This window comes from Agelaius tricolor, unplaced genomic scaffold (assembly GCF_023055355.1).
Source record: "Agelaius tricolor isolate 1412-34295 unplaced genomic scaffold, bAgeTri1.0.p SCAF_19, whole genome shotgun sequence".
Classification (NCBI taxonomy): Eukaryota; Metazoa; Chordata; class Aves; order Passeriformes; family Icteridae; genus Agelaius; species Agelaius tricolor.
The window spans coordinates 14,989,643-15,003,227 of NW_027269279.1; the positions used below are offsets into that span (position 1 = coordinate 14,989,643).

Below are 13,585 nucleotides of genomic sequence, written 5' to 3' on the forward strand. Positions count from 1 at the left end.
CCAGGCTGCTGTGCCCACATCCTGGGGGGATCACCCAGGCCAGGCCAGGCTGCTGTGCCCACATCCTGGGGGAATCACCTGCCCAAGCCACCTCTGGCACTGACACCTGCTGGGAGTGTCCCACTGCTGTCCCCCGTGTCCCAGCACCCCCAGCCTGGCCCCAGCTCCACCCTGCTCCCCGGACTGGAGGGAGCTGCTCAGCAGGCACATTTGGCCCTGGCCCCGGTGCCTTGCCCAGGCACGGCCCCGTGAGCAGCAGGTCCAGCCCCGTGGGCCCTGGGGAGGCGGAGGGAGCCGCCTGCAGCCGGCACTGCCTCCTGCTTCCATTATTTATAAGGCAGGTTGGGTTTCACCCTGCAGCTGGGAGGGGGCTTGGGGGAGGAGACAGTGCACAGACTCACACTCACACTCGCACCCTCAGCACACCCTGCCCAGTGGGTGACAAAGGCTGGAGGGGACGGTGCCTGCAGGGGTGTGTGCATCCATGGCCTCAAGCTGGTGCCTCGTGTTTCCCCATCCCCTGAGGAGCTGCAGGTCCTTCTCCCCACAGTCCCTGGTGCCCCCAGCAGTGCCCTGCTCCCCGTGGTCCCCAAGGAGCTGTTCCAGGGGAATTGGGACCTGCAGCAGCCTGGGAGCAAGGCTGTGGTGCAGCCCTTGGGGACACTGCACCCAGAGCAGGCCAAGTGCCACCAGGGCTGGCAGGTAATGGGAGCCACTGGGGCCCTGGATGGTCCCTGATGTCCCCTTGCTCCTGGCACAGGCCCGTTGTCACTAACCCCTGCCACCTCCAGGACTCAGAGGGGACAAATTGTTGTGGCCCCATGTCCTGCGGACATTTTCATGCCAAAAAGGCTGAAAACTCCTTCAGCAGGAGTCGTCCCTTGGCAAGAGGAGACTCCACATGTATGTATGTGTGTGTGTCCCTGGGGAAGGGGACACAGCTGGGGTGCCACCAGGGGGTACCCACACCTCGGTGCCTGATGTGGGGTGCTGCTCACCCCAGCTCTCCCTGCAGCCACAGGCTGTAGGAGTGACAGGGGTAGGAGGGTTGGGACAGACACAGAGATCTCTGCAGCCAGGTCAGGAACTTGGGGTTCATTGCAAAGGGCCTGGGGGCAGGGCCCTGCTGGGAGCTGCCAGCCACAGCTCAGAGCAGGCCTGAGAGAGGAGAGGGGGAGAGAGGATGAGAGGGTAAGAGAGCGAGGTTCCCATTACAATACAATAAATCTTCTTCTGTGTTGAATATTCTAATTCTCACTAACCAATCTAGTACAAGATACAAATCCTATAGCATTTCCATGCAGCCTATAAGAATCATTACATTACCACACTGTGTTACATTTTAAACCCTATAAACTCCTCTTTGGGCCCCTTCTGCCAAGCTGCAGGGTCTGCTCTGACCCTTGGAGCTGTCTGCAAGCAGAGGGTGTTGTTCCATCAAAAGGGGATCACCTTCAGCTGGCCATGCCATTGTTTTCCAGTTGTTCAGTAACTGAGGTATCTCAAAGCTTGCTTTCATTTCAATCTCACTTATAGTTTCCATATTTTCAAAATCTTTTGCCAGACCATCCTATTTATAAGGCTTTCCTGTTTCATCTTCCCCAACAACAGGTCACCATCACAAGCCTCCTGAGCCCCCTGCTCCCTGTCCCAGTGCTGGTGCCCGGTGTCCCCACGCTCAGGCCAGGCCAGCAGCCGAGATCCAGGTGACCCGGCTCCCGCAGCCCCCTGCTCCCCTGCAGCCCCTGCAGCGCCCCGGTGATGCTGGAGCTCGCTCCCCGCGTGTCCCCAGGGCGCCGGGAGCCCTGGCCGAGCCCTCCCGGTGCAGCGGGAGCAGCGGGGCCGGGCTGGACCGCAGTGCGCCGGGGCCGTCGCCGCAGCAACCGCCGTCGCCTAGCGCCGCTGTCTCCCGGTAACCCGTCGCCTAGCAATGGGGGATTTTTCACAGCTCGGGATGAAGAGTTGAAAGTTATTTTTAGCCCGGGTTGCGAATCAATAGGCAGCGCCATTCGCTGCCCGCAGGATGCACGGGGGGGGGAGCAGGGGGGTCTGTCCAGCCTGGGGTCACCCCCGGCTCAGCCCCTCCTGTGCTGACCCCACAGCGCTCAGGGCTCTTCCCTGCCGAGGATCTGATTCCCCCTCGGCTTCCCCCCATGCAGGCCACGTGTGGGTGAGGGTGGGTGAGGACGTGGAGGCTTTCAGGTTTCTGTGGGGGCCCCTACAGAGAGATGGGGGTGGCCACACTGCTGCAGGGACCATTGGACCCTCTTCTCACTCTGGGCACCCTCATCTTATTGTGGGGACTCTCAACCAGCCATGAGGTCTCTCCTCCAGCTTCTGGGAGCCTCATCCTTTCATGGAAACCTTCTCTCACCAGTGTGGACCCCACCTGGCCATGGGACCCCACCTTACTGGTGTGACCCCACCTTGCCATGGGATCCCCACCTTGCCATGGAACCCCCGCCTGGCCGTGGGATCCCCTCTTTTCCACAGGGACCCCTACTTTGACATGTGGAGCCCATCTTTGCTTTGGGGATCCCCACCTTGCCGCTGGGGACCCCTGCCCTGCCCTGAGGACCCTCACCCCTCCTGACAGAATCCCTGAGCTCCCCAAGCCCTCCCAGGCCACATTCCCACTCTTGGGGAAACCATCCTGGGGGTCTGAGTGAGAGGGGACACTGAGAGGGGACAGAGCTGGCTGGGTGCCATGCAGAGGAGCTCAGGTTGTCCCTGCACGTCCCCAGGGATGGGCTGAGAGCTGAGCTGAGGCTCCTGAGCTATTTTTTCAAGACAAGGTGGGTGCCTCCCACAGGCACAGCTCCTTCGGGTGCTCAGAGAGCTCCGCACGCAGCCCGGGGGGATGGGGACCTGCATGGGGACCTGCATGGGGACAGCCTGGGGACCCCCGGCCCCTGAACATCCTCCAGGGCCCCAGCTGCCCCAAATGTCCCTTTGCCTTTCCAGGAGGGTTTTTTTGGGCACAGCCCATCCTGGAGCCTCCCTGCCCGTGCCATCCCCACCCATGGCACAGTGGGGAGGGTGCCCAGAGCCACCCCACAAGGACATTTTGGGGGCAGCGTGGAGGTCCTGGGGACCTGCCAGAAACTCCAGGAGTGGCAGAGGGAGCTGCCCAGCAAAGAAAAACTTTGGGGTGACCCATCAGGAAGAGACAGGGTCACCAAAACCCAAGGGAAGCTCCTGCAGGAGTGCTCTGTGAGTGGCAGATGGGTCAGGGACAGAGCAATCCTGGATGAGTCCCAGCGGATCCGGAGGGGACATGGAACCACTCAGGGAGCTGCAAGTGGGGAAAGGCTGGGACAGCTGGGGCCATCCAGCCTGGAGGAAACCTTCTGGCATCCTGGGGATACCTAAGGGACATTGGGAGGATGGCAGAGAGGCTTTGGCCAGGAACTGTAGAGGCAGAAGGGTGTAGGAGTGTCGGGGGGTAGGATGGTCGAGATGGATGGGCACAGAGATCTCTGCAGCCAGGTCAGGAACTTGGGGTTCATTGCAAAGGGCCTGGGGGCAGGGCCCTGCTGGGAGCTGCCAGCCACAGCTCAGAGCAGGCCTGAGAGAAGAGAGGGGAAGAGAGGATGAGAGGGTAAGAGGGTAAGAGAGCGAGGTTCCCGTTCCAATACAATAAATCTTCTTCTGTGTTGAATATTCCAATTCTCACTAACCAATCTAATACAATATACAAATCCTATAGCATTTCCATACAGCCTATAAGAATCATTACATTACCATACTGTGTTACATTTTAAACCCTATAAACTCCTCTTTGGACCCCTTCTGCCAAGCTGTAGAGTCTGCTCTGAGCCTTGGAGCTGTCTGCAAGCAGAGGGTGTTGTTTCCTCAAAAGGGGATCACCTTCAGCTGGCCATGCCATTGTTTTCCAGTTGTTCAGTAACTCAGGTATCTCAAAGCTTGCTTTCATTTCAATCTCGCTTATAGTTTCTATATTCTCAAAATCTTTTGCCATCATATTTATGAGGCTTTCCTGTTTCATCTTCCCCAACAAAGCGGAAGCAGTTTTCAGCTGGAGGAGGGTGTGTTTAGATGGGATAAAAGGAGGAATCGCGCTGTGGGGGAGGCGCTGAGGAGCTGGAGGAGCTGTGGGCGCCCCGGGGGCTGGAGCAGCCCTGCCCGGTGCGAGATGTCCCTGCCCAGGGCAGGGCTGGCACCGGCCGCTCCTCGGAAGTCCTGGGGGATGAGCTGAAGTTCCGCTCCCCAGTCCCACCCGAGCCCTCAGCGGGTCCCCGAGCGGCCGTGCCCGCGGTCACCAGAGGGCACTGCGAGCCCGAGCATCCCGGAGCGGCCCCGGGGCAGAGCGGACACGCGGCAGGGCCCGGCGGCTTCGGGGAGCTCGGACCCTCCCTCCTCGCCAGTGCACGGGGACAAGGAGAGGTGGCCAGGGGACACGGGGGCCACCAGAGCGAGCTGCGGGCACTGCTGGCTGCTCGCTGTGTGCCCGGCGGTGCCACCCCACGGGCTCCCCGCAGGGCTGAGACCATTGCGGGTGCTGCGGGAGCCGCGCCCGCCCCGGCTCAGCCCCAGCTGCGGTGGCTGCTCCGAGGGGGCTCCGGGACCCCCCGATGGCCGTGCCCCGACCGCGGGGGTGCCCCGTACCCTGCTCCACCCGGGCTGCTGGAGCAGCTGCTGCCGGCCTTTCTCCAGTAACACCCAGTTAAGGTGGGTCGGGGGCTGTGGAGGGGGCCAGGGGCGCAGCCTCACCCCGGGGCACTGGCATTAGGGCGGACACTGCCATGTGCCTGCGGGGACGGTGGCACCGTGTGCCACCTCCCTGCATCTCAAGGGAACATCCCGCAGGGTGCTGAGCACCGCGGGGGTCAGTCTCAGTGCGGAGAGGTCCTTGGTGGGGACACCAGTGCCCCTGGTGTCACCCTGCCCCTGGCACCTGGCCAGAGCCATTGGTGGGGTCCCTGCCTGCCCAGCTCCGAGTCCGGCCGGTTCCACTCCCTCTCCGTGTCACCGGACCGGCTCTGGGACCGCGTCCCTGCCATGCTGGGGTCTCTGTGACCTCCGGGACACAGCCAGACCCTCGACCCAGCCACCCCGGCAAGGCCCTGATGGCAGCTGGTGGGCTCAGCACGGGGGCCAGCGGGTAGAGAGCCGCCCACCCGACCCCCAGCCCAGCCCCCCGACACCCCCACATCCCGACCCGCTCCACCTTAACCCACTGCCCCTCCGGCCCCTCATTTTCCACGGATTCCAGCAGCATGACTTCTTTCAGCATCATTTCATGGCCGGAGGGCTGTGAATCCTCCTCTCCCCGCCTGCCTCCCCCTCCCCTTCCCCCCTTCCCCTCTTTCTTCCCACCATCCCAATTTACAATCCCTCATTTCCATTCCGCTCCACCCTCTGGCCGGGGACTTTGTTCCCGGCCTGTATCATCCCATCCCAATTGTTCCGTGTTTATTTCAAACATTTTGGCGGGCTGTCACTGGATGGAAACTTAATTAATGGTGTGGTCTGTAGTGGTGGCACAATAGCGGCTGGAAAGGAGGGGGTGGAAAGAAATCCCCAGGTTTGGAGGGGGAGAATTCGGGGTTCGGATGTGCCTGACCCCCGTGTCAGGCCCGGTGCCACGTGCCTGGGCTCCCCCGGTCAGAAAATGCCTCCGTGGGGAGGGGGACGCTGCTGGTGATGGGGGGAGGTTATAAGGAGGTTCTGGGGGTGTGCACAGTTTGGGGTGTGCCTGGACTGGACTGTGCAGAGTTTGGGATGTGCAGAGTTTGGGTGTGCACAGTTTGGGTGTGCACAGTGTGGGTGTGCACAGTTTGGGGTGTGCACAGTTTGGATGTGCACAGTTTGGGATGTGCACAGTTTGGGGTGTGCACAGTTTGGGGTGTGCACAGTTTGGGGTGTGCACAGTTTGGATGTGCACAGTTTGGGATGTGCACAGTTTGGGTGTTTACAGTTGGGCTGTGCACAGCCGGGGTATTCTCAGCCCGGGCTGCTGTAGCCGTGGCTGTCACAGCCATGGGCCTACAGAATTCAGGGTTCCCCTCCGGGGGTGGATCTGACCCTGAGGTACCCCAGCCCTGCCCCGGCTCCTGTCCCCTGCCTCAGCCGTGTCCCCTCCCGGTGTCCCCCATGCGAAGAGGCCCCGGGGGGCTCCGGGGATGCCACTGCGGTGGATGCCGGTGCCCCCGGCGGTGGGGAGGGGGCCTCGGGGGCGGCTCCCGTGCCCGCCCCTGCGCCGCCATTGGCGGAAAGTTCGGGGCGCGACGCGGGGTGGCGGCCGCGCTCCCCCGTCCCCGCGGCCCCGGCCCCGGTGCGGGCAGCGCTGCGGGCAGGGCCGGGCCGGGCCGGGCGCCCGGGGCCGCCGCAGGCGCGGCCATGTGGGCGCTGCGGGCGCTGTGCCTGGCCGGGCTGGGGGCGGCCATCGGCGGCGGTGCCGCGGACCAGTGCAGCTGGAGGGGCAGGTAGGCGCCGGGAACACCGGCACCGGGAACCCCGCACCGGGAGCACCACACCGGGAACCCCGCACCGGGAGCAGCGGCCCGGGGCGGGCGGGGGTGGCACACGCGGGTCCCCGGATCAGGCAGGTTCGTGGGGGATGGGGAGTCTGCTCTCCCCGCCCCCCAATCTCCATCTCAAGGTTGAACCCCTCCCGCATCCGTGGGGAGGGTACGGATGGGATGCTGGGAATCTGCGCCTGCCTCAGTTTCCTCAGCCCTGGGTGCGGTTCCCCGCCGCTTTAAGGGATGCTGGTCCCCCTGCGGGGCTCCGCGCCTCTCCGGGACGCCCTCCCCGAGCCCCCCACCCGTGAATCCTATCCCCGTGGCCGGCGGGACCCCCGGCCCCCGGCAAGGGCCCTGAGCATCGCCCGAAGGCGCCGGACTCGGAACAAAGAGCCGGGGCCCGCCAGAGGGGCTACCCAACGCGGGGGGCCTGGGGGGACATGGGGGCCACGCAGCCACCAGCGTCCTGTCAGGGACAAAGCAGCCCCCGAGAGTCCCCGCTCCCCCCAGGCCGGCATCCAGGCCCGTCCCGTCCCCCCCTGTGCCGCGGGAGAGAAGCGGATCCAGGGCATCGTGTGCGGGAGCGGGACCCCAGCATCCCCTGGGGATCCCCAAAGTGGGAACAGGTGACCCCGAGGCTGTGGCCACTCCGGGGGTGGTTTGGGAGCCCACACTGCGTGTGAACGGCGCTGTGCTGCTGCCCCCCTCCGCCCCTTAGCTCCTTTCAAAAGGTGCTGGGACACAGGCACCCCAAAATGATGTGGCTGAACCCCAAGCCCACGTCATCGAGGGTTTGGTGCTGTTTCTGCCTGTGGCCGTCCTGCACATCTCTGTGGAGGGGCTGCTTGGGAGTGCGGGGTGCTGCTGTGCGGGGGGACACGGGCCGGGGGGTCCCTGTCACTGACGAGGTGCTGTGCCCACAGCGGGCTGTCACAGGAGGCTGGCAGCGTGGAGCAGCTGTCCCTGCACTGTGCCGAGGGCTCGCTGGAGTGGCTGTACCCCACGGGGGCCCTCCGCCTCCGCCTGGCCCCCCGCCTGCCCCCCACCAGCGCCGCCGTCAAGGGCAGGAGCCCCCCGCGCGTCACCGCCTGCATCAAACCCAGCGGCACCTTCCGGGGGGCTCAGCTCTACCTGGAGAGGGAGGGGGGGCTGGAGCTGCTGCTGCCAGAGGCCCCCCGGCCCCACGCCCGCTGCTTCAGCTGGCTGCCCCAGGAGAAGGTGGCTCTGTTCCTGCAGGCCACCCCGCAGCCCGACATCAGCCGCCGCATCGCCGCCTTCCGCTACGAGCTGCGGGGGGATTGGCTGGCCCGGCCCGCGCTGCCCACCGCCAGCCTCGGCAACGAAGGTGAGCGCCTCGCCCTGCCTCAGTTTCCCTGGCCCTGCCGGGTGCCCGCACGGGTGGGGAGGGGCTGGATCGGGTGTTGTCCCCCGGGGGGTGACAGGCTGTGCTTGGCCTCGCAGGTGCGTGCCGGCCGTGCAATGACACCGAGATCCTGATGGCCATTTGCACTAGTGACTTTGGTGAGTGAGGGGCCTGGGAGGGGCATGGACCCCAAAGGGGCACTGGGATGGGATGGGATGGGATGGGATGGGATGGGATGGGCTGTGCAGAGTGCTGCTGGGGATGGGGATGGAGCTGGGAATGGCGATAGGAATGGGGATGGGAATGAGAATGGGAACAGGATTGCAGATCAGGATGGAAATGGAGATGGAGATGAAGATGGGGACTGGGATGGAGATGGGGATGGGAACAGAAGTGGGAATAGGAATGAGAAAAGAATGGAGAGGGGGATAAGGATGGGAATGAGAATGCAGGTGGAGACAGGGACTGGGATTGGGAGGAGGATGGGAATGTGCATGGGGACAATGATGGAGATGGGGATGGAGACAGGGATGGGGACAAGGAGGGGGATGTGGATGGCAGTGGGGACAGGGACAGGGCCATGCTGACACCCTCCCGCCTTCCCCCCACAGTCATCCGCGGCAGCATCCAGAGCGTCTCCAACGACGCCGAGCTGCAGGAATCCATCATCGGGGTGAGCGCCACGCGCATCCACCGGCAGAAATTCCCGCTGTTCCAGGCGGGCGGGCGGGCGGGGCGGCCCGTGGGCAGCATCCGCACCCCCCTGCGCTGCGGGGTCCGCCCGGGCCCCGGCACCTTCCTGTTCACGGGCTGGCTGCACTTCAGGGAGGCCTGGCTGAGCTGCGCTCCCCGCTACCGGGACTTCCAGCGCATCTACCGGGGGGCCCAGCGCACGCACCAGAACCCCTGCGAGTTCCCCGTGGACTGAGTGGCTCCGGGAGCGCCGGGGGACCACGGTCCTGCCTCACCGAGAGCATCCCGGGGACACGGGGACGGTGCCTGGAGAGAGTCTGGCACACGGGCCTGGCCACGGAGCTGGGCTGGGGCAGCACCCGCCGGCAGGCTGGGGGGTTTGGGGAAATCCTGCTGGAAGGGAAGGGATTTTCCCAGGGTGCCCAGGGAGCTGCCTGGGTGAGGGGTGCAGCAGAATGGGGAGCGGGGTGCTGCATGCTCAGGGGTGCTGTGGGCACAGTGGGTCTGGCCGGACCCCCAGACCCCGGCAGGGCTCGGGGTGGGTGGCCGTGGTGGCCGGTCCAGGGACACGGTAGGCACAGAAGGGAGTGGAAGGGCCAGGAGATGGATCTGTAAGGTTGGGGGTGGAAGGGGCAGCAGGCAGCGGTGAGCCTGGCCCTGGCACGGGCAGGAGCTGCGGGGCGGATGCCAAGGAAGAGGAGAGAAGCTGAAGGGAGCGAGGGCAGCGGTGAGGTGGGAGGAAGGCTGGTGCGGGGAGCAGAGGTGTCCTTGGCACGGTCAGGGCAGGACCAAAGCACTGACACAGGAAGGTGCCACGGGAGCAGGGAGAGGTGACAGTGCCACCCGTCCCTGGCAGCCCTGGGTGAGCAGGGCAGGCCGTGCCAGCCGCGGGGAACTTTGGACCGTGGGGGTGGGGGGCATCGTATGTGCACTAAAGTTATAACGATACCAAATTTGTGACTTCTTTTTTATAAACTAAGCTGTATTTGTAGCGTGTGGCTCCTGTTTTTAGCAAGCTGAGCAGGATGTTCAGACAGGCACTGCACTGTGTGCCACCTGCTCCCCTCTGTGCCAGCTCCAGCTGTGACCCTGCCTCCCACGGGGCTGGAAACAGCCCTGATACTCGGACATGTCTCTCTATGGAGAGATTTATTGCTGTTTGCACATTCTGCACCCCAGAAATCCCCAGCATGGGGCACTTTGGGGTCCCTTTCCCCGGGTATCCCTGGGTGTGGGGACCAGGGGCGGGTGGCCCCGTGCTGGGTGGGTGACCCTGCTGGTGGAGCCGCTGTCAGCACTGATTCTCGTCAGAGCCAGCGGCCACAAGGCCTCATTGTGCCTCATTGTGCCCGATTGTGCCGCGGCAGCATCCCAGCCCTGCCCTGCCCGCTCCCGCCCCGCCGCTGCCCCCGCGGCCCCAGCACCGGCTCTGCCCCCCTGGGAATGCCGAGGGGGACGGGACCTCCGGGCAGGGATGGGACGTGGGAATCCTGCACGGGGATGGGGAACAGAACCCCCGGTCAGGGAAGGGACACAGAATCCCCAGTCAGGAAACCTCAGCTGGGGATGGGGCACAGGAACCTCCCAGACAGGGATGGGACATGGGGCACCCAGGTGGGAATGGGGCACTGGAACCCCCCTAGGTATGGGACATGGGGCACCCAGGTGGGAATGGGGCACTGGAACCCCCCTAGACATGGGACATGGGAATGGGGCACAGCACCCCCAGGCAGGGACCTTTCCTCCCCACCAGTGATGCCACAGGGCTCAGCGCAGGAAATCTCAGCCCCTGAGCCCCCCCAAACCCCTCGAGTCCCCCAAACCTCTCAAGCAAAGCTCCTGCCATGTCTGCTTGTACTTAACACCTTTCCAATTTTGTTTCAATTACACTTTTTCAAATATCACCAGCCAGGATGAGCTGCTGCTGAGTGTTCGGTGCCTCTGCTGACCACAATGTGCTTTTCCTTGCCAAAAAAAAAGTTTCCAAAGAATGCTGTGGGCTTTGGAGCATAATTAAATATAAATATCTATATGTGTGTGTGTATAGAATGATCTGGCTGTGATAAGATCCTGGTGGGTTTGATATACAACACATGTTTTCCCTTGAGGAGAGTTTGCTGCTTACTTTATGCTTTACTGCCAATTTTCTACTTGGATATTTGGATTTTATCCTTTTTACTGCCCCATTTTGGGGCCGGGCTGGGCTCTGAGGGCTGGATCTGGCCCTGGGGAGGCTGAATCTCCATGCTGGGCACTGGAGGATGCCAGCATCCCCCTGGATTTTGGCAGCGAGCAGGAGCCAAGCGAGGCAGGGGGAAGGGGGAAGGAGTGGGAAACCCAGCGGAGGAGGAAAAATGAAGCTGGAAAAGCAATAAATGAGGTGCAGAGGGAATTGTGCTGCCCACGGCATCCTCTGTATGCGCGGGGGTAAATCACGGCTGCTCCGACCCCACATTCCTCCCGGCTAAATGCCGGCATTTAACGCCAGAGGCATCCGGCGCTTTTCTGCCCGGCAGCAAAACCTCTTGTTTTTCTTCCCATCTGTTTGTTTGGCCAGAGCAGCTCGGTGTGCTGCTGCGGAAAGGGCTGTGACAACGCTCGTTTGCTGGCCCAGAGGTTTTTGGGCTGGTTTTGGTGCCCTCTGGCCCCTGTCAGGTTGGGTCGTTTCCCGCGGCTGTCACCGCACGGCGCCGGGCCCCGGCCAGGCCACCGAGGCTTCCTGTGGGAGCACCCCAGGGATAACCGTGCCTCAGTTTCCCCTCTGTGAGCTGGGGCTAACAGCCCTTCCCTGGGGCTCCAGGGAGCCAGCTGGAATCCCACAGCTCTGGGATCTCCAGCCCAGCATTTCCCCGAAAGCAGAGCCCAGCCCTGGCCCAGCCAAAATTCCTGCCCGGCCTCTTGGCACGGAGCAAGGCCATGAAGGGTGAAAACACAATGAGACAAACTCCATCCCGGGGAATATTTCCTCCACAGGATGGAAAATGCTGTGGGAGGCAGCAGGGTGAGGGGTGGGGACACTGAGTGGAGCTGGGGGGGTCAGGAGGGGTGACCACGGTGAGGGGTGACCACGCTGAGGGCAGTGGCAGCACCCTGGCAGGACAGGGCAGGTGGCCCCATGGGGACAATGCAGCCAGAAGTGCTCCAAAAGCCCCCCCACTCACCAGCCTGCCCCACACGGGGTGGGCTTTGGGGCAGCCTTGGAGAGCAGCGCCCCAGAGCAGCTCCCTCTGTGCCCAGGGATGTGCCTGGGGCTCCTCATTCCGTGGGATCAGCCCCATTGTGGACCCACAGCGCAGATCCAGAACCTTCTGGGGGTTGTGCAGCCCTTCGGTCGCGCCGTGGGTGGGCATTCACACATTCACATCGCGATGGCAAAGCCCGGAGCGGTGGCGCTGCCGCCTGTCCCCGTCCCTGTCCCCATCCCTGTCACACAAAGGCAGTCGCCGTTTCCCGCCATTTCCCCCCTCCAGCCCTTCTCCCCCCTCTCCTGCTCCCTTCGCCCTCCTCCCTCCCGGCTGCCGGATGAAAGCCCGAACGTGTGAATCGCAAAGGGAGCCACAAAGGGAGCCACAAAGGCGGCTCAGCCCTCCCTGCGGCCCCCAGCACCGAGTGGGGACCCCCGGGGACCCCCGGGCAGCCTGCCCAGCCTGCCGGCAGCACCCCAGAGCTCGGGGGTGCCTCTGAGATCAGGGGATCCCCAATAGGGTCAGGATAACATCCCTGGGGTTCAGGGATGCCCTACAGGGTCAGGCTGATGTCCCCGGGAATCAGGAATCCCCAGTAGGGTCAGGATAAGGTCCCTGGGGTTCAGGGATCCCCAACAGGGTCAGGGTGATGTCCCCGGGGTTCAGGGATCCCCAACAGGGTCAGGATAAGGTCCCTGGGGTTCAGGGATGCCCTACAGGGTCAGGGTGAGGTCCCAGGGTTTGAGGATGCCCTATAGGGTTGGATGATGCCCCTGGGACCAGGGGAAGCCCTATAAACTCAGGATAAAACTCCTGGGGCTCAGGGTTACCCCATAGGGTCAGGATGATTCTTCTGGAGTTTAAAACTCAGGATGAAGCCCGTGGGGTCCAGGATGCCCCAGAGGGTCAGGATGAGCACCTTGGGGCCGGAGGAAGCTCCACCCCACAGCCCTCGGCAAGAGGAGAAGCAAAACCCCGATCACTCTGAGGACACCCCCCGAGTGCTGCACCCCAAATCCTGGCATCAGCTCTGCTTCCAGCCCCATCCTGTGACCCGGACAAAGCCAGGGAGGGATGCGGGGCCTGGAGCCGACCCCGGCCCGCAGCGGGGCCCCCTCGGCCCCTCACCCGCGTCCGGCTGCCGACAGCTGCTGGGAAGCGGCGTTCCCAGCACATAGCGACAAATTCCTGGCGCTCGGGGCTGCTTTGCAGCCGCCGCGGCCCCGGCGGGGGAAGCTGCCCTGGAAAGAGGAGGATTAAAAGCTCTTTGGCTCCAGTGACACATCGCACCCGGTCCCCTCGCACGGCCACCTGCTCGTCCCGGCGCTCCGAGATGCTGCGGGCACCCCGGGGCAGGGCAGGAGGGGAGCGGGCACCCCCAGTGTGAAAAATGCGTGTATTTTATGATTGGCTTTTTGTAAATATTCAAATGAATATTATGTGTGTTGTGTTAGAAAGTAATGCTGTATTAATTATCTTAAGCACTGTGGTAAATATAGTTTTAGGTTATAAAAATTGTTAAAATACAAACTGTGCTATGTAGGATACTTTTTTTAAAAAAAGGACTCGCAGCAAGATAGCAGCCACAGGACACCTGAATCTTTCAGAGAAAAAGAATTTATTGCTCTCTTATTAGAAGAAACGAACTTCTTCCCGCCTGGAAGGCGCTTTAGGATTGAGAGGAAGAAGTTGATGATGACCAGACAGAATCCTGTGTTTGAATGGAATTTATGCATCATGTATGAGGTGTATGACTATGCAACAGGCTGTTGCTTTTAAGGGTTAATCCTAATCGTGCTGCCCAGAAAAAGGTACCCGGACATCTGTAACTCTTTGTATTTGTTATCTCATATTGT

The 13,585-nt window shown here is 62.7% G+C and overlaps 1 protein-coding gene across 2 annotated transcripts; it reads left to right on the plus strand.

Annotated features, from left to right (window-relative positions):
* Positions 1–72: 72 nt before the first annotated feature.
* METRN (meteorin, glial cell differentiation regulator) lies at positions 73–9,535 on the plus strand. 2 transcript variants are annotated; one of them, XM_071444500.1, is made up of 5 exons: positions 73–1,497; positions 1,612–1,706; positions 7,412–7,833; positions 7,950–8,009; positions 8,463–9,535. In XM_071444500.1, exons 1-5 carry the CDS (start codon positions 1,465–1,467, stop codon positions 8,777–8,779), a joined length of 927 nt encoding a protein of 308 aa, XP_071300601.1. In that variant the 5' UTR covers positions 73–1,464; the 3' UTR covers positions 8,780–9,535. The 2 variants fall into 2 exon arrangements, with proteins under 2 accessions (XP_071300601.1, XP_071300600.1); XM_071444499.1 differs by having other exon boundaries at positions 73–6,449.
* Positions 9,536–13,585: the final 4,050 nt, after the last annotated feature.

Coding starts and splice junctions, on each gene's coding strand:
- METRN (XM_071444499.1), top strand. CDS start 5,668: ATGGGGGGAGGTTATAAGGAGGTTCTGGGGGTGTGCACAGTTTGGGGT. Junction 7,834..7,949: donor CGCCAGCCTCGGCAACGAAG/GTGAGCGCCTCG, acceptor TTGGCCTCGCAG/GTGCGTGCCGGCCGTGCAAT. Junction 8,010..8,462: donor CATTTGCACTAGTGACTTTG/GTGAGTGAGGGG, acceptor TTCCCCCCACAG/TCATCCGCGGCAGCATCCAG.